We start from the raw sequence: 18,440 nt of genomic DNA on the forward strand, positions 1-18,440 counted from the left end.
AAGTACAGATTGAAGCAGGGCAAAGGCTAACAGAATTTTGCCAAGAAAATGCACTGGTCATAGCAAACACCCTCTTCAACAACACAAGAGAAGGCTCTATACATGGACATCACCAGATGGCCAACACTGAAATCAGATTGATTATATTCTTTGCAGCCAAAGATGAAGAAGCTCTATACAGTCAGCAAAAACAAGACCAGGAGGAGACTGTGGCTCAGATCATGAACTCTTTATTGCCAAATTCAGACTTAAATTGAAGACAGTAGGGAAAACCACTAGACCATTCAGGTATGACCTAAGTCAAATTCTTTACGATTATACCATGGAAGTGAGAAATAGATTTAAGGGACTAGATCTGATAGACAGAGTGCCTGAAGAACTATGGACAGAACTCAGTTTCATTGTACAGGGGGAGGCAGTGATCAAGACCATCCCCAAGAAAAAGAAAATGAAAAATGCAAAAAGGAAAAATGGCTGTCTGAGGAGGCCTTACAAATAGATGTGAAAAGAAGAGAAGTGAAAAGCAAAGGAAAAAAGGATAGATATACCTATTTGAATGCAGAGTTCCAAAGAATAGCAAGGGGAGATAAGAAAGCTTTCCTCAGTGACCAGTGCAAAGATAGACAGGAAAACAATTTAACAGGAAAGACTAGAGAGCTCTTCAAGAACATTAGAGCTACCAAGGGAATATTTCATGCAAAGATGGGCTCAATAAAGGACAGAAATGTTATGGACCTAATGGAAGCAGAAGATATTAGGAAGAGATGGCAAGAATACACAGAAGAACTGTACAAAAAAGATATTCATGACCCAGATAATCGCAGTGGTGTGATCACTCACCTAGAACCAGACATCCTGGAATGCAAAGTCAAGTGGGACTTAGGAAGCATCACTACGAACAAAGCTAGTGGAGGTGATGGAGTTCCAGTTGAGCTATTTCAAAGCCTAAAAGATGATGCTGTGAAAGTGCTACACTCAATGTGCCAGCAAATTTGGAAAACTCAGCAGAGGCCACAGGACTGGAAAAGGTCAGTTTTTATTCCAATCCCAAAGAAGGGCAATGCCAAAAAATGCTCAAACTACTGCACAATTGCACTCATCTCACATGCTAGTAAAGTAATGCTTAAAATTCTCCAAGCCAGGCTTCAGCAATACATGAACTGTGAACTTCCAGATGTTCAAGCTGGTTTTAGAAAAAGTGGAGGAACCAGAGATCAAATTGCCAACATCCAGTGGATCATGGAAAAAGCAAGAGAGTTCCAGAAAAACGTCTACTTCTGCTTTATCGACTATGCCGAAACCTTTGATTATGTGGATCATAAACTGTGGAGAATTCTGAAAGAGATGGGAAAATCAGACCACCTGACCTGCCTCTTGAGAAATCTCTATGCAGGTCAGGAAGCAACAGCTAGAACTGGACATGGAATGACAGACTGGTTCCAGATTGGGAAAGGAGTACGTCAAGGCTGTATATTGTCACCCTGCTTATTTAACTTATATGCAGAGTACATCATGAGAAATGCTGTGCTGGAAGAAGCAGAAGCTGGAATCAAGATTGCTGGGAGAAATCTCAATAACCTCAGATATGCAGATGTCACCACCATTATGGCAGAAAGTGAAGAAGCACTAAAGAGCCTCTTGATGAAAGTGAAAGTGGAGAGTGAAAAAGTTGGCTTAAAGCTCAACATTCAGAAAACTAAGATCGTGGCAATCATTCCCATCACGTCATGGAACCCATAAGGAAGACTAACAAGTAAACAATTAGCTACAGCAAAGGTGGTCCAAGAAGAAAAGAGCAATGATAGAGGAGGGAACCTTCAAGCTGGAAGCAGAAGTGGATAAGGTGTTTGTATGTATAAGGGTGTGATGAGCTTTCCAGGGAGAGAGGCTGGCAGTATATCTTTGGGGACTGAAAAATTTTGGGTATGGCTAGAGTGTGTAAGGACTATTTTCAGTAAATGATGGAAGGTGGGTCTGAGTGTGGACTAGAGTCAAACCACAGTCTATGCTAAGAAAATTGTAAGGACATGAGATAATCAGATTTGTCCTTTAGAAATCTTCAAGGATAATTTGGGTAGAGATAACTGACAGATAATCTACCACATACATAGTAGAAAATAATAAAGAGGATATAGAAAAAAATTTTTTTTAATTCAAGTATTTATTAGATAGAAATCTGACATAAGAGTTTATCAGAGCTCATCTGAACTTGTTTCTTCTCTAATAAAAAAAGCATTGTGTCAGTCCCTGATGGTTTTTAACTAATGGTTTATTATGAGGCAAGGTAAAAGAGCTTTCAGTTCAGTTCAGCTCAGTCTCTCAGTCATATCAGACTCTTTGTGACCCCATGGACTGCAGCACGCCAGGCCTCCCTGTCTGTCACCAACTCCTGGAGCTTGCTCAAACTCATGTCCGTCGAGTCGGTAATGCCATCCAACCATCTCATCTTCTGTCGTCCCCTTCTCCTGCCCTCAATCTTTCCCAGCATCAGCGTCTTTTCATATGAGTCAGCTCTTTGCATCAGGTGGCCAAAGTATTGTAGTTTCAGCTTCAGCATCAGTCCTTCCAATGAACATTTAGGACTGATTTCCTTTAGGATGGACTGGTTGGATCTTGCAGTCCTAGGGACTCTCAAGAGTCTTCTCCAACACCACAGTTCAAAAGCATCAGTTCTTTGGTGATCAGCTTTTTTTATGGTCCAACTATCACATCTATGCATGATTACTGGAAAAACCATAGTTTTGACTACATGGACCTTTGTTGTCAAATTAATGTCTCTGTTTTTTAATATTCTGTCTAAGTTTGTCATAGCTTTTCTTCCAAGGAGCAAGTGTCTCTTAATTTCATGGCTGCAGTCACTATCTGCAGTGATTTTGGAGCCCCCTCAAAATAAAGTCTCTCACTGTTTCCATTGTTCCCCATCTGTTTGCCATCAAGTGATAGGACCGGATGCCATGATCTTAGTTTCTGAATGTTGAGTTTTAAGCCAGCTTTTTCATTCTCTTCTTTCATTTTCATCAAGAGGCTCTTTAGTTCTTCTTCACTTTCTGCCATAAGGGTGGTGTTATCTGCATATCTAAAGTTATTGATATTTCTCCTAGCAATCTTGATTCCAGCTGTGCTTTATCCAGCCTGGAATTTCTCATGATGTACTCTGCATAGAAGTTAAATAAGCAGGGTGATAATATACAGCCTTGATGTACTCCTTTCCCGATTTGGAACCAGTCTGTAGTTCCATGTCCAGTTCTAACTGTTGCTTCTTGACCCGCATATAGATTTCTCGGGAGGCAGGTCAGGTGGTCTGGTATTCCCATCTCTTGAAGAACTTTCCACAGTTTGTTGTGATCCACATAGTCAAAGGCTTTGGCATAGTCAATAAAGCAGAAGTAGATGTTTTTCTGGAACCCTCTTGCTTTTTCAATAAGAGAGCTTTAATGGAACTCTAATATCATCCCTGGTGGTTGGTTTTTGTTAATAAGGCCTCATTTGCACTTTGGGGACTTTAATTACTTGAGGAGCTTGTTTTTATGAAAATTAATTTGTGGGAACCTCTGAAATTAGAATTCAGTATATCTGAGGCAGGTTTCAGGACTACATTTGTAAAAGACTCCAGGTTATTCTCATAGTGGTAGAGACATTGTTTTGAAGCCAGTTCTGAAATTTGTCTTGAAGTTTGAGTTTGTATTTGATGAAGAAAAAAATCATATTCAAACAACTTCATTTAAGTTTTTGAACTTCCCTCCATTCAACATCATACTGATGCCTACAATCCTATGATTCAATTTTAGTTTTAATCATTTTCCTTAGTCTCAGAGAAGGCAATGGCACCCCACTCCAGTACTTCTGCCTGGAAAATCCCATGGACAGAGGAGCCTGGTAGGCTGCAGTCCATGGGGTCGCTGAGGGTCGGACATGACTGAGTGACTTCACTTTCACTTTTCACTTTCATGCATTGGAGAAGGAAACGGCAACCCACTCCAGTGTTCTTGCCTGGAGAATCCCAGGGACTGGGGAGCCTGGTGGGCTGCTGTCTATGGGGTCACACAGAGTCAGACACGACTGAAGTGACTTAGCAGCAGCAGCAGTAGCAGTTAGTCAGTCTCTGGAGCAAATGCTTCTGAGCAGTAATGGCTCCAACTTTGATTCTTGAGGCGGAGAGTGGAATAAATGAAGAGCATGGTTAATACTCCTACTGTAATTAGGATCCCTACTGCAGATAGAAGTGCCATGTCCAAAATGTCCCCAGGTGGTTAAGGAATGTACTGGGGATAATATTGAATATATTTTCCTTTTCTTTTTTTTCAGTTTTTCGTAGGACTGCTTATGATCCTACTCCTGCAGGTGGCGGCAGGTATCGTAGCAACTACTAGGAAATCTAAGGTGTGTACACATATTATACCTGACAGTTTTGGAAAAGTGTGAAAAATTGACATGCTACCTCCTGGCATGAATCATTTAACAGCACTTTTCAATTTTCAGACTGAACAAGCTCTGAATAAGACTCTCTTGATTAATGCACGTCTTTTGAGTTCAACAGATGAAAATGAAAGAGTATTCCAGAAAGCCTTTTCTGAACTTCAAGAAGAGGTAATTAGAACTTGTGGGTTATCTGGAGAGTTGGACATAGTTCTCCTTTTACTTAGTTTTTGACAGCTGTGTTCCTTAAGAATTGGAAAAATATCTCCCTTTTGCATATTTTGACCAATTATTCTGTCACTATGCAACAGGAAGAATCCGGGACTATTTCTAATTTTTTCCCCAGCTTCTTATGGAGTTCTGAGGCAGTTTAGGACAGATATTAAGAGGATATGTTTACAATAGATTAAGTCTTGATTGAGCCAAATCAATAATTGCTTTAATATTTACCATTTAGAAGGATAGTGTGTTTTGAATGCTTGGAATTTCCCTTCTCTCTTTCTCTGCCTCCATGCCCCACTTTTCTTTCAAAAATAATTATGCTGCTGCTGCTAAGTCGCTTCAGTCATGTCCGACTGTGCGACCCCATAGACGGCAGCCCATCAGGCTCCCCCGTCTCCGGGATACTCCAGGCAAGAACACTGGATTGGGCTGCCATTTCTTTCTCCAATGTATGAAAATGAAAAATGAAAGTGAAGACGTTCAGTCGTGTCTGACTTTTAGCGTCCCCATGGACTGCAGTCTACCAGGCTCCTCTGTCCATGGGATTGTCCAGGCAAGAGTACTGGAGTGGGTTGCCATTGCCTTCTCTGAAAAATAATTATAGCTATTGTTTATTGCTGCTTAGTATGTATCAGATTTACATCCAATAGCTCACTTAATTCTGAAAACAAGTCTATGAGATGAATAATATCATTACCCTCATTATCTTTATCCATAGAAGACAATGGCAACCCACTCCAGTACTCTTGCCTGGACAATCCCATGGACGGAGGAGCCTGGTAGGCTGCAGTCCATGGGGATGCTAAAAGTCAGATACGACTGAACATCTTCAGTTTCATTTTTCACTTTCATGCATTGGAGAAAGAAATGGCAACCCACTCCAGTGTTCTTGCCTGGAGAATCCTGGGGACGGGGGAGCCTGATGGGCTGCCGTCTATGGGGTCGCACAGAGTTGGACACAACTGAAGTGACTTAGCAGCAACAGCAGCAGCATTATCTTTAATAGACAGATAAGGGGATTACAACTTAGAGAGGCATGACAGCTAACAAGTGATGGGATTGGAATTTGAATGCAGGTCTGTCTGACTCACTAATTCTTTTTAATCAGTAGACTAGCCCCCGTCCCCCTTGGTATGTATGTATGCATGTATGTATTTACTTTGGCTACTTCACTGTCTTCAGGGTAAAGTCAAGATTTGGATATAGGTTGAAGGTATTCCACTCTTTGGCTCCTACCTCATATTTTAATTTTACTAAAGACTACTCCATGAATAAAGCACTCTGGTCCAACCAGTGTCTACTCAGGATGTCTTAAATAATTCTGCCTTCCTGCCTTTGCATCATTCCTCATCCTTAGAATGTAGTTACTACTTTTCTTTTTTTTGACTTGCTTTCTTTTTTAAAAAATTTTTAATTGGAAGATAATTACAATATTGTGATGGTTTTTGCCATGCATCAGTGTGAATTGGCCATAGGCATACATATGTCCCCTCCCTTCAGAACCCCCTCTTCCCTCTATCCCTCCAGCTTGTCACAGAGCACTGGTTTTGACTGCCTTGTGTCATACACCAAACTCCCACTGGCTATCTCTTTTCCATATGTTAATGTGTATGTTTCAATGCTATTTTCTCAAGTCATCCCACCCTCTCCTTCTCCCACTTAGTCCAAAAGTCTGTTCTTTCTTTACAAATACTACCTGTACTTTGAGACTTGACTGAAATATCGCTCTGTGAAACTCCTCCCCTCTACAGATTATTTACTCAGAATTTCCATCATATTAAAGACAGGTAGCATTTATTTCATGTATGTCATAGAAATCCTCAGAATCTCAGAGTAGAGCAGGATTTTACAGGACATTTAACCTGACTTATCATTAACTGGGGCTTCCCAGGTGGTATTAGTGGTAAAGAACCTGCCTGTCAATGCATGTAGGTGTGAGATGCGAGTTTCGTCCCTGGGTCGGGAAGATCCCCTGGAGAAGGGAATGGCAACCCACCCTAGTTTTCTTGCCTGGAGAATCCCATGGACAGAGGAGCCTGTTGGGCTACAGTCCATAAGGGACACGAAGAGTCGCACATGACTTAAGTGACTTAGCACACACGCCATTAACTGAAGTACTTTATGTTTATGTTCATCCACCTTCTAATTAAATATGGAAGAGCCAACAGTTTGCCCATTTTGCCCATCCCATCCCATTCCCTTTGCATCCAAGTTTGATGATTAATGTGTCCTTTCTTAATTTGAAACAAAATCTTTCTCCCCTAGAATTTATATAATTTAGTTTTAGTTCTTCCTTACGGAGTTTCAGAGGAAAGAGAAAATCTACTTCCACAATTGCAACTTTTTCTTTGAAACTGGCTTCTTGTATGACTTCTAAGAGCTTTGATTTTCAAGTCAAAACATCCTAACATCCCTGGTTACTTGAACTATTTATCAGATGACATTTCCCCCAGAGCCCAGTTCCTATTTGGATAGACTCCAGCTTGTAAAAATTCTGCTTAAAGCATCATTTCCAGGAGCTGAAACCTGATATGCACTAGTCCCTGTTTAACTTCCTCTGTGTTGTGTTTCTCCTAGCTCAGCCAGAGCTGCATTCCTTGATCCTCTCTCTGCTTGGATCATTCCCACTTTAGAGTCCAGATTAATCCAGGTTTAAAAGCAGGAAAAATTTAGGCAACTCAGCTTTTCCACTGGGAGGGGCCAAGCATCCTTGATTTTCCCTTTTACTCTAGGACGAAATATACTCCAGGTAACCACGAGTCTCTGGGGGTCCTGAGTCACACTTGCTGCAGTTGTCCCTGGTATCCAAGGTCTTAGTGTCATCCATGGGATTCTAAATGTTCTGTTTGTTGTAGCACAATTCTTTTTTTTTAATATATGTACATTTATACTTTTCTTCTGAAGACAATACACACTGTCAGATATTTTGATACTGAAGCTTCAGTAATTCAGCCACCTGATGTAAAGAGCCAACTCATTGGAAAAGATCCTGACGCTGGAAAGATTGGGGGCAGGAGGAGAAAGGGGCAACAGTGGATGAGATGGGTGGATGGCATCACTGACTCAATGGACATGAGATTATGCAAACTCATGTTTGGGAGATAGTGAAGGACAGGGAAGCCTGGGGTGCTGCAGCCCATGGACTTGCAAAGAGTTGGACACGACTTAATGACTGAACAACAACAAAAACAAATAATTGCTTTACAATGCTGCATTAGTTTCTATTGTACAATGAAGTGAACCAGCTATTTGTATGCATACCTCTCCTCTTGTGCCTCCCTCACACCCCCCATCCTAGCCCTCTAGGTCGCCACAGAGCACTGAGCTGAGCTCCCTGTGTGGGGCACAATTCTGACCTATTTCCGTGCATGAATTCTGTGCCTGAAGCTTCTTGGGTTCACAGGACTATGGTTCTTTTTTACAGAATTGTCTATTCTGGTTTTTGTTTGTTTTATAATATATATCCACCAGGACGTTCTTTTCTATTTTTTTGTAATGCTTCTTTGGAAAAAGAAAACTCTGGCTGGATGACCTGGGGTCCCATCATACAGAGATAATTTGTAGTTACTAAGTGACTTTCTTTTTGGTTTTCAGGGAATTCCCACACAAATTCTCTGCTAATATACTATTAGAACATGCCCATCTTGGATTCTTGGAAATGATTATTTGTATCATTCACTGAGAAGTGCCTAGTTCATCCAATGCTCTCACACTTTCAATACATCCTAGCCAACTTCTTCCCCAGCTGCTCCCACACCTGATCTGGTGACTAGCTTCCAAACCAAGTTAAGTCTTTCTACCTCCTTCTCTGTCTCCTGTGTATCTCTATGCTGTCCTAAGGGATACTGTACTCCAAAAATGGATTGATCTGTGAGAGTATATAGTGGGATTTATATTCTTTTTGATCTGCTGTGTCTGTATCAGTCATTCAAGTTTATTTAATCAGAAAGAGTGAGCAATTGATTGTGTCTACTGTGGAAGCAAGAAAAGAAGTTGTTTCAAGATTATTCTCTTTTCTAATATTGATTGACCTTGAAACCATCCGAAATCTCCAACTGTTTGTCATGTGACTATCTAATGAATCATATATTTGAGCAAGTGAATCTTTGAGCCAAATCACAAGGCTTTATATCCGCCACAGTTGGACCTGCTGAAGGCCGTTGTGTGAAATATCTTTGGAACTCCAGTTTGTATTCAAGTGTATTAATCATCATTCCCATCTCTATATCAACTATAGAGTTGAAAAGGTATTTTCCATAATGTTATCTAAAGTATTCATATCAGTGTTGAACAGATCCTGTTCACGTGAGAGTATAAAGGAAGCAATAACAACCACCACCACAAAACACAATCAACAATGATGACAATATATGTTGAGTACTTTCTAGCCCAGGCATTGGGCTAAACACTTCATATCTTCACATGGATATTCTAATTTTATCTTTGCAACAAATCTATGAAGGAATGAATGATACTATCATTAAAAACTATCATTATCTGTATTTTACAGATGAAGAAATTGTGGCATAGAGAGGTTTAAGGAACGTGAGTAACAGGTCACTCAGTAAGTGAAAGTCCTTTTAATATCCTTGTATGGCAATGCATCTGAGCCTAAAAACCACCCAGTCTGGGTTCTATTTTCTTAAGCAATTTTTCTTCTTTTCTGCATGAAAAGTTTTGTCTCTAATTAGAGCAAATATGACAAGATGAGAGAGAATTACCTCTCACTTTCATCTAATAATACTATGACCCATTACTCTGAGTCATTGGGCTTATTGCTTTCTTGTTTTCCTTTCCCAAACATGACAGCAACTTCCCTTAGTGTTTGTCCATGTTTAGTTGCCATAGGAAGCAACACTTCAAACAAAGCTAGTGGAGATGATGGAATTCCAGCTGAGATATTTCAAATCCTAAAAGATGATGCTGGTAAAGTGCTGCACTCAATATGCCAACAAATTTGGAAAACTCAGCAGTGGCCAGAGGGCTGGAAAAGGTCAGTTTTCATTCCAATCCCAAAGAAAGGCAGTGCCAAATAATGTTCAAACTACCATATGATTATATTCATTTCACATGCTAGCAAAGTAATGCTCAAAATTCTCTAAGCTAGGCTTTAACAGTACATGAACCAAGAACTTCCAGATGTGCAAGCTGAATTTAAAAAAGGAAGAGGAACCAGAGATCAAATTGCCAACATCTGTTGGATCATAGAAAAAGCAAGAGAATCCTAGAAAAACATCTTATTCTGCTTCATTGACTATGCTAAAGCCTTTGACTGTGTGGATCACAACAAACTGTGGAAAATTCTTCAAGAGTCGGGAGTACCAGACCACCTTACCTGTCTCCAGAGAAACCTGTATGGTCAAGAAGCAACAGTTAGAACTGGACATGGAACAGCAGACTGTTTCAAAATTGGGAAAGGAGTACATCAAGGCTATATATTGCCACCCTGCTTATTTAACTTCCATGCAGAGTACATCATGCAAAATGCTGGGCTGCATGAAGCATAAGCTGGAATCAAGATTGCTGGAAAAAGTATCAACAACCTCAGATATGCAGATGACACCACCTTTATGCCAGGAAGCGAAGAGGAACTAAGGAGCCTCTTGATGAAAGTGAAAGAGGAGAGTGAAAAAGTTTTTTTTAAAACAGAACATTCAAAAAATGAAGATGGCATCTGGTCCCATCACTTCATGGTAAGTAGATGGGGAAACAATGGAAACAGTGAGAGACTTTATTTTGAGGGGGCTCCAAAATCACTGCAGATAGTGACTGCAGCCATGAAATTAAAAAATGCTTATTCCTTGGAAGGAAAGTTATGACCAAAGCAGACAGCATATTAAAAAACAGAGAAATTACTTTGACAACAGATGTCTGTCTAGTCAAGGCCATGGTTTTTCCAGTAGTCATGTATGGATATGAGAGTTGGACTATAAAGAAAGCTGAGCGCAGAAGAATTGATGCTTTTGAACTGTGGTGTTGGAGAAGACTCTCCGACAAGAGATCAAACCAGTCAGTCCTAAAGGAAATCAACCCTGAATATTCACTGGAAGGACTGATGCTAAAGCTGAAGCCTGATATGAAGGTGGCTATCTCATTGGAAAAGACCCTGAGGCTTGGAAAGTTTGAAGGTAGGAGGAGAAGGGGATGACAGAGGATGAGATGGTTGGATGGCATCACTGACTAAATGGACATGAGTTTGGGCAAGCTCCAGGAGTTGGTGAAGAGCAGGGAAGTCTGTCGCGCTGTAGCCCACGGCATTGCAAAGAGTTGAACATGACTGAGTGACTGAACAACAACCAAATGTTTGGTTTATTTTAAGCCTTAACCTTCCTGACATTATTCTAAGAATTTCATTCTTAATTTCCCCCTCTTTGTTGTTTTACAGATGTCTAAGTAAAATCCAATCTCATGGAAGGCCAGCTGAGCATCTTCTTTGGGTTTTGAGATGCCTCTCACTCTTCTCCCCCTTTCCTCCAAAAGTGATCAAAGGTCATGAGATATAAGGTTCACCTTATAAACCTCTCATATTTTTTAAGTAAAGGTACTTTAAAGGAATGTTAACTTTCTCATGAGCCCTCTAGAAGCTTATTTCCTAAGATATAAGAAACATAAATCTGATTCTGCCTCTCTTTTGTCATTAAAAAATAGAAGGTGAGTGCTTAATATTTTTTCCAAATTCTTCAGACTTTTGCACCTGAAACTTTATTTTTCCTCCATTGATATGAAGTCCAAAATGGAATATTCTTTGATTCTTGTTTCTACATTCAGGGAGGTAGATGAGGTTACTCACATAATATTCTGGTTTAAGAAGCATCTTTATAGTGATTTCAAAAGAATGTGATTCAATGTATTGACAGTGTTTTTATCCTCTCTAGTGACTGTTTTTCACATCTACTTTTCATCAAACAGTTAAAATGTTGTGGTTTGGTCAATGGAGCTTCTGATTGGGGAAGTAATTTTCAACACTATTATAGGACATGTGAATGTCCAAGTGAATCAGATTCTTCTTGTACAAAGTATAGTGGAAAAACTATTTACAAACAGGTGAGAACAAATCCAATTTGGCACAGTAAGTGGTTCTGTTATTTTATTCACAATGAAAATCTCTACAAAATATTAAATTTCAGCAATTACAAAAAAAAGTCCCAGGAATTTCCCTGAGAAATAAAAAATAAATCCTTTTTAAAAGATAAAAGCAGATATAAAAGAATAAAAGTATTTTATTTCTTCTATGAGTTTGGCATCATTTAAACTCAACTTTACTAGATCAAAGAATCATTCTGCTGCAAGGGGAGGCAAGTACAAACTAACAGATAAAATTTATTTTGTCCTCTCTTTGGTGACTTTAATCATTTTTTCTCCACTATTTTTTTTTTCTATTTTAACATATGCTTTAGAAATGTATATTTTTACTTTAATTTTCAAAGTAAAGCTTTCTTTTTCAAATCAAAGTTTGCTTTTCTCAAGTAATTGTATTGAATGTAGAAAAATAACTTGGGCTTTAGAGATTTCAGCTTTGAATGTTAAGTGTACCTACCAGTTTATCTAATTATTGTTTCAGTTGAGAAGTTGCTTCACACCTTTAAAGTCACTGAAAACTTGGGTTTGTGTTTCATGTGTTGTAGACGACATATTTATGTTACTTGCAGGTGTTAATACGTGGATGTCGTATTCCTTATTATTGCTTAATTCATCAAATATTTACTGACCACTTTCTATGTGCTGGCCTTTTATCAGCTGCTGGGTATCCATTCCTGAATATGCTGCAGTGTCTGCACTCATGAAGTGAATGCTCTCCTAGGGAAGAGAGAAAAATAATCAGGCAACTTTAATTCAATGAACTACTGGTATTTCTTGGATAGGGACAGGCACAAGATATCTAACCCCATCTATCTCAGTCTTTGGAGTTCAAGATACAGCTTCCTGGAGGACATGATATCTACCCCTTACCGTAGGGTTTTACATAATTTATTCCTTCTTCCTGGAAGAAACTTTGGATGGATGTGTACAAAAATGACAGTTGATATTACTGTTTCACTTATTTGTTATTATTCTTTGGTGCCTACTATGTGTCAGATAGGCTTCCCTCGTAGCTCAGTTGGTAAAGAATCTGCCTGCAGTGCAGAAGACCCAGGTTCAGTTCCTGGGTTGGGAAGATCCCCTGGAGAAGGGACTGACAACCCACTCCAGTATTCCTGCCTGGAAAATCCCATGGACAGAGGAGCCTGGCAGGTTATGGTCTGTGGGATCACAAGGGTCAGACAGGACTTAATGACTAAACTACCACCACCATGTGTCAGATAGACTTTGCTAGACTTAGACATGCTTTTGGACCCTCTAGGAGATTATAGTCTAGTTGGGAAAGAGATACATGAAAGATATGATATTTCAATGGGTTAATTTCTATAATACCTGAAGATTTATTTTCAATCTAGCATGGGTTGAGTACTGGCTACTGAGGTTAATTATATATTGGGAAATAAAAAGTATCTCAGGGGAGACATCTCACCTGTTGACTATCACAGCCCTTTTACTGATGGGTTGGCAAAAATATTCATTCAAGTTTTTCTGTAACATCTGCAAGATGTTATGAAAAAACCCAAATGAATTTTTTGGCCAACCCAATAATTTTATCAAAATTAAGGAGACTGTTCTGAAGAGAAATTGCTGTTCCAATATTTAAAGTAACATATTGGGGGAGAAATTATCCATCAGATTACAGAGCTACCAAAGTGATCTGACTAAAATACTTCATTATTAATTTTTATACTCCTCTCTGTTCTCCTTCTCTCTACATAATTTTAGTGACACAATCTCCACAAGGAAAAGTGGGAATAAATATGTTAACAAATGCAGTTTCCTCTTAGGTTATTGAAGGAATTAGTAAATTAAATTGCAAATTGCTATCTATGTCTTGTTAAAGATTCAACTCAAAGATATCTTTCCTAAGAATAGATTTTGAAAAGCCCTAATATTATCCTGAAAAATAATAGATATTCCCTCCAAATTCACACATAGTTCAGCTGAAGGTAGTCTTTTGGTTGCACCAGTTTCCCAAAAGGAAGATCATAAAGTCACAAAATACTTTTGTCTGCCTTGTGTCATTTGAAAGAAGTCTGGAAAAATAAGAAATCTGGAATGTCCATATTTCACATTTTTTCCCTTCCCTTTTGCCAAGATAACCTGATTATCTAGAGGGGAAGAAGGGAGAAAACACCTAAAATATAATGAATGTGACTCAGTAGATATCATTAATCTCATAGTTTATCTTGAATGATATAATGATTCCCTCTAAAGTTTACCATTTTGAATCAGATGAGAATGGAGAAACCTATTACATGCAGGAATGCAGGGAAAAAAACTGTTTTACTCAACCACATGGAGAATTTTATTTAACAAACAGCAATATTTTGTTAACCCTTTGCATTTATAAGACTATCATAGGAATAATATATTTTCTGGCAGTACAGACAATACCACTATTATATTGCATATTCTTTTTCCATTTAAAAAAATATCCACATAATTTACAGTTGCTGAAATTTTTAGGTCTAGCCTAAAATATTTTTAATGAATTTATTTTTAATTGTAGGATAATTGCTTTACAATGCAATCCCTATCAAACTATCAATGGTATTTTTCACAAATCTAGAACATAAAGTTCACAATTTGTATGGAAATACAAAAGGCCCCGAGTAGCCAAAGCAATCTTAAGAAAGAAGAGTGGAGCTAGAGGAATCAACCTGACTTCAAAGTATACTAAAATAATTTGAGCTTAATATTTCATGCTGCTTTGAATAAATGTTTAAAAATGTAGCAGAGAGACAATTTTCTAAATTCTTTTTTTGTCTAAGGTAAGAATGTAACAGTAGATAGAATGATTTTTTTTTTCCTTTTTAAGGTAAAAATAACCCTGAGACATATTAAGGGATTTTTGAAAAAGAACTTGTTTTAAAAATGAAAATCTATACTATAATTAGCTGAAACCTCAACTAGGGAACTCTCTGCTGCAGGTTACAAACCTAAAAGATACACAGTCAAGGTGATAATAGCTCTAAAATGAACAATCAGAAGTTAGGGTAAAATGAATATTTATAGCTAAATAGTCCTAGATTCAGCAATTAGGAAGTTGAAGCAAAACTTTGTTCCTCAAATGCTTCCTAATGTATGAACAAACCACAACAGTTACAACCTTTTAGGGGCACCAGGTAGGAGCTGGAATAATAGGAATAATCCAATTCCTTTTTGTTGAGTATATTGAGTCACGTAAAAAGTCAACCCAATGAATAAAAATCTGTACATATTACAACAAGGTCAAAATTTGGCAAAAAGTAATTTTTTATATTTTGTTTTTAACAGTCATGCTTTGCCTCGATTAGCCAAATGTTTTCAAAACGTCTTTTCATAGTTATTGCACTAGCATTTGGACTGGCGGCTATTGAGGTACAGTATTATCTTGCATTATTTATTCTTTGTTTATTCCCTTGTTTGTTCATTAATTTTTCTAACAAATGTATGAAAAGCAAAATACAAACCAGGTACTCCAGAAAAGCACTGGGTACCAAGTGCCTGAGGCCCAGCAGCTGCATCTATCGTCCTTGGGTCTGGGGAGGGGATTATAGTCTTAGGAATTCAGCAGGGCTGAAGCTATTCTTTCTGAATGATTTCTCTCCTAGGGGGAGAAAATGGAATTAGTTTCCATACAATTTTTAGTCCCAGCTATTCTTTTCCCATTGAAAACTAGCACAGAGTTAATGTTTCTTCATTTGAAGAAACAGCACCAAACAAAATGAAAATACAAACTTTACGACTTTTTATCTCTCTTCCTGATTTTGAAACAGAAAATAACTGAGCTCAGAAGTGTGGAGAGCTATTTTCCTGTTATTCTGTTATAGAGAAATCTAACAAGTTCTAAAAATTAGACAGTTGACTTTGATTTTCTCACTGTAAGAACTATGGACTCACTTGGAGAAGTTTTTGAGGAAGCTTTGCTTGAGATGTCTGCATTTGCTCTCATCAATTTGATTATTGACTTTGAAAAACAAGAATTTTGTATAGGTTTTTATCTTGATGGGCCCTCCTGGTAGGACTTTTGCAGAAACTGAAAGTTTTTTTCTTTTTTTTTTTTTTTAATGTGACCTGAAATTCTTTGCAAAAAGATGAAATAAAACTTTCAGGGAAGTGTTTTGTAATCAATAATTGGATCTTGCTAATTTAGATATCAAGTGAGTCAAATTCACTCACAACCCACGTCAGGGCCTTGGCAAGAATCCTACCAGTATAAGGCATCTCCCTAGTTAACACCTCTGTAGGCTGGTTTGCTCAGTGAAGTAACTTCTGCTTCACTCTCACAAATGCTGCCCAGTGTTCTCCTTGGGTTTTCTGGTAGCTTTTACCTCTCTTGTGCCACATCACTGTCTGAGAGGAATTTTAGCAGAGATTGAAGCAATTTAGTATCCTAGATTGTCATTTAGGTTACTGGTGGACTTTCCCAGCCAAAGCATAAGAGAGAGGGTTGAAACTATGATTAGCAAATTGGGCTGTTAAACCTGACCTCCTTGTGCATGCTAAATCACTTCAGTTGTGTAAGACTCTTTGTGACTCTATGGACTGTATCCTGTCAGGCTCCTCTGTCCATGGGATTCTCCAGGCAAGATACTGGAGTGGGTTGCCATACCCTCCTCCATACTTCCTTCTAGCCCAAATGAATAGGTCCAGGTATGAAGCATTCTTGGTTGGTATATGTAGCTGTCTTTCTTTACATCCAATATATGACCAAAATCAATGATGCTGGGCAATAAGTCTTTCTCTCTATTCTGCCCATTGTAAAAGTTCCTTTGTTTCTTTTTTTTTTTTTAATTAATTTCTTTGGTTTTACCAGGTCTTAGTTGCTGCATGAGGGATCTAGTTTCCTGAGTAGGGATTGAACCTGGGCCCCTTACTTTGGGAGCCCCGAGTCTTAGCCACTGGATCACCAGGGAAGTCCCCAAATGATTGATTTTTTATCTATAGACATTGGGATTCTCATTATTAAGTTAAACAGCCAAACTATGATATCTCTCCTTACTTGACTATAGCAACTTAAAAGCACAAAAAAAGATCAGTACTTTCTCTCTTCACTTTAATTAAGAAAAGAAAAAAGAAAAGAAAAAATCCATTGACACTGATAGTAACCACTTGTAGGCTAAAAGTTATACTAACAGAAGGTTTCAGGAATAGAGCAGTTAAATAAGAGCAAAAAGTAATTTTACATTTTTTAGATGGCTTCAGAATATGGGAGCTTGTGCACATTACTTAGCAAGATTATTCTGAGTCTTAGTGTATATTACTGTAGGATGAATCTCCTAATTATTACCTGTTTTTGTGAACAATGATACGTTTTCTCTTCAGAGGCAGTAAAATGCAGGAAAGTGTGATATTAACTGTCTAGTTTGCTGATGCATGGTGGGCTTCTATTTCAAGTTTGCAACAGCAAAAAGTGATAGCTGCCTCATCCCACTGTTTTGGACATTTTCTTCTTTCCTGGTACTGGTCTCCCAGATTTAAGGCTTGGGAGCAAAGCAAAAGACTAAATTGTAACATTTTCTCAAGTCATTCTAAAAGGATGACTTTTAGAACTTTCTGAATGAAAGTTGTTATCCTTCCAGAGAATTGGTGTTGATATATATATGTATATATATATATATATATTTTTTTTGGTAGGAAAAAATATTGGGCATAAGTTCTCATCTGGAGGGCATTTCCAGGAAAGGAATAGTGAGCAGGACATCTTAGTACAGGGGGAGCACTGGACATGACTCAGCATAAATGGTGTCTCACCCTTTCTCTGCCTCTCCTTGGAGGAGGCTGGTGGAGCCAAAACTTTCCATCAACAGTGCACACAGGTCCTTTCTGTCATTTCTGCAAAGCCACAGCATGCCACTCACCAACTTCAGAGCCAATTAGGCACTGTTTTGAGGTCCCTTATTCTTGGGGGAACCACCTAATGAGATGGAAATTATGCCGCAGATTTTCAGCTGTACATTCTCACTTTAAAGGAAATTCCTGGATGTTGCTATTCCCTTTAGATTTAGAAGATTTTTAAGAAAAAAAGTTACTTTTTTTCCCCATTCTTCTTGGAGATGCCTAAAAATATGGCAAGAGAAATTCTAGACTCCTCGATTTTGACGTGGATGATCTAAACCAGATGATAGAAGCAGTCAGTGTCTTTAGTCCCGGAGGCCTGAGTTCCCTGGAGTTCAGGGCCATGACCTACAGAAGGGTGTGTGTGTTTCAGAAGGTTGGGTTGCTCCAGAGGCAGTGCTACTGCACGACCAAATAGGGCCAGATGGAGGCAGACTGCCAGCTGAAAACCCTGATGAAGACAAAAAATACTCAGAAGCTTTCTCAATGTTAGACTCCCAGTAAGAGAGATGGCTTAGATTAATAATATTAGAATTGTCAATAGCCAGAATTTTTTCATAAATAATGTTCTTTTTATTTATAATATCTCTAGTGTATCCCTTAAATTCCACGTTCCTCCTGTCATTCTATTTTCTAGGTACTTGGTCTGATATTTTCAATTGTCCTGTACTGCCAGATGAGGAAGAAATAAAACTGTGGATGTGTCAAGCCATCATCAGTCAAACCCCTTTAAAGTTTTACTTTGGAGTTGTTACTTTAAATATATGAGTGCCATGTTAAGAGCAGCTTTCCTATTAAAATGTGTCATTTAGCTGGATCACAGAGATCTTCCTGTCATATTGAACATATTTAAAGTTTCAGAGACACAAGGAAATTATATGACTGTGCATTTTCCCCCA

The 18,440-nt window shown here is 38.5% G+C and overlaps 1 protein-coding gene across 1 annotated transcript in view; it reads left to right on the forward strand.

The window, feature by feature from the left end:
• TSPAN8 (tetraspanin 8) overlaps positions 1 to 18,232 on the forward strand; it is a 34,733-nt gene extending 16,501 nt beyond the window's left edge. The window contains exons 4-8 of the mRNA XM_005896794.2: positions 4,306 to 4,380; positions 4,480 to 4,587; positions 11,548 to 11,682; positions 14,998 to 15,081; positions 18,179 to 18,232. Of these exons, the coding sequence (XP_005896856.1) occupies positions 4,306 to 4,380; positions 4,480 to 4,587; positions 11,548 to 11,682; positions 14,998 to 15,081; positions 18,179 to 18,232 (456 nt within the window). The remainder of the gene's footprint in view (positions 1 to 4,305; positions 4,381 to 4,479; positions 4,588 to 11,547; positions 11,683 to 14,997; positions 15,082 to 18,178) is intronic.
• Positions 18,233 to 18,440: the final 208 nt, after the last annotated feature.

The sequence above is a fragment of the Bos mutus genome, chromosome 5, assembly GCF_027580195.1.
Source record: "Bos mutus isolate GX-2022 chromosome 5, NWIPB_WYAK_1.1, whole genome shotgun sequence".
NCBI classification, from domain to species: Eukaryota; Metazoa; Chordata; class Mammalia; order Artiodactyla; family Bovidae; genus Bos; species Bos mutus.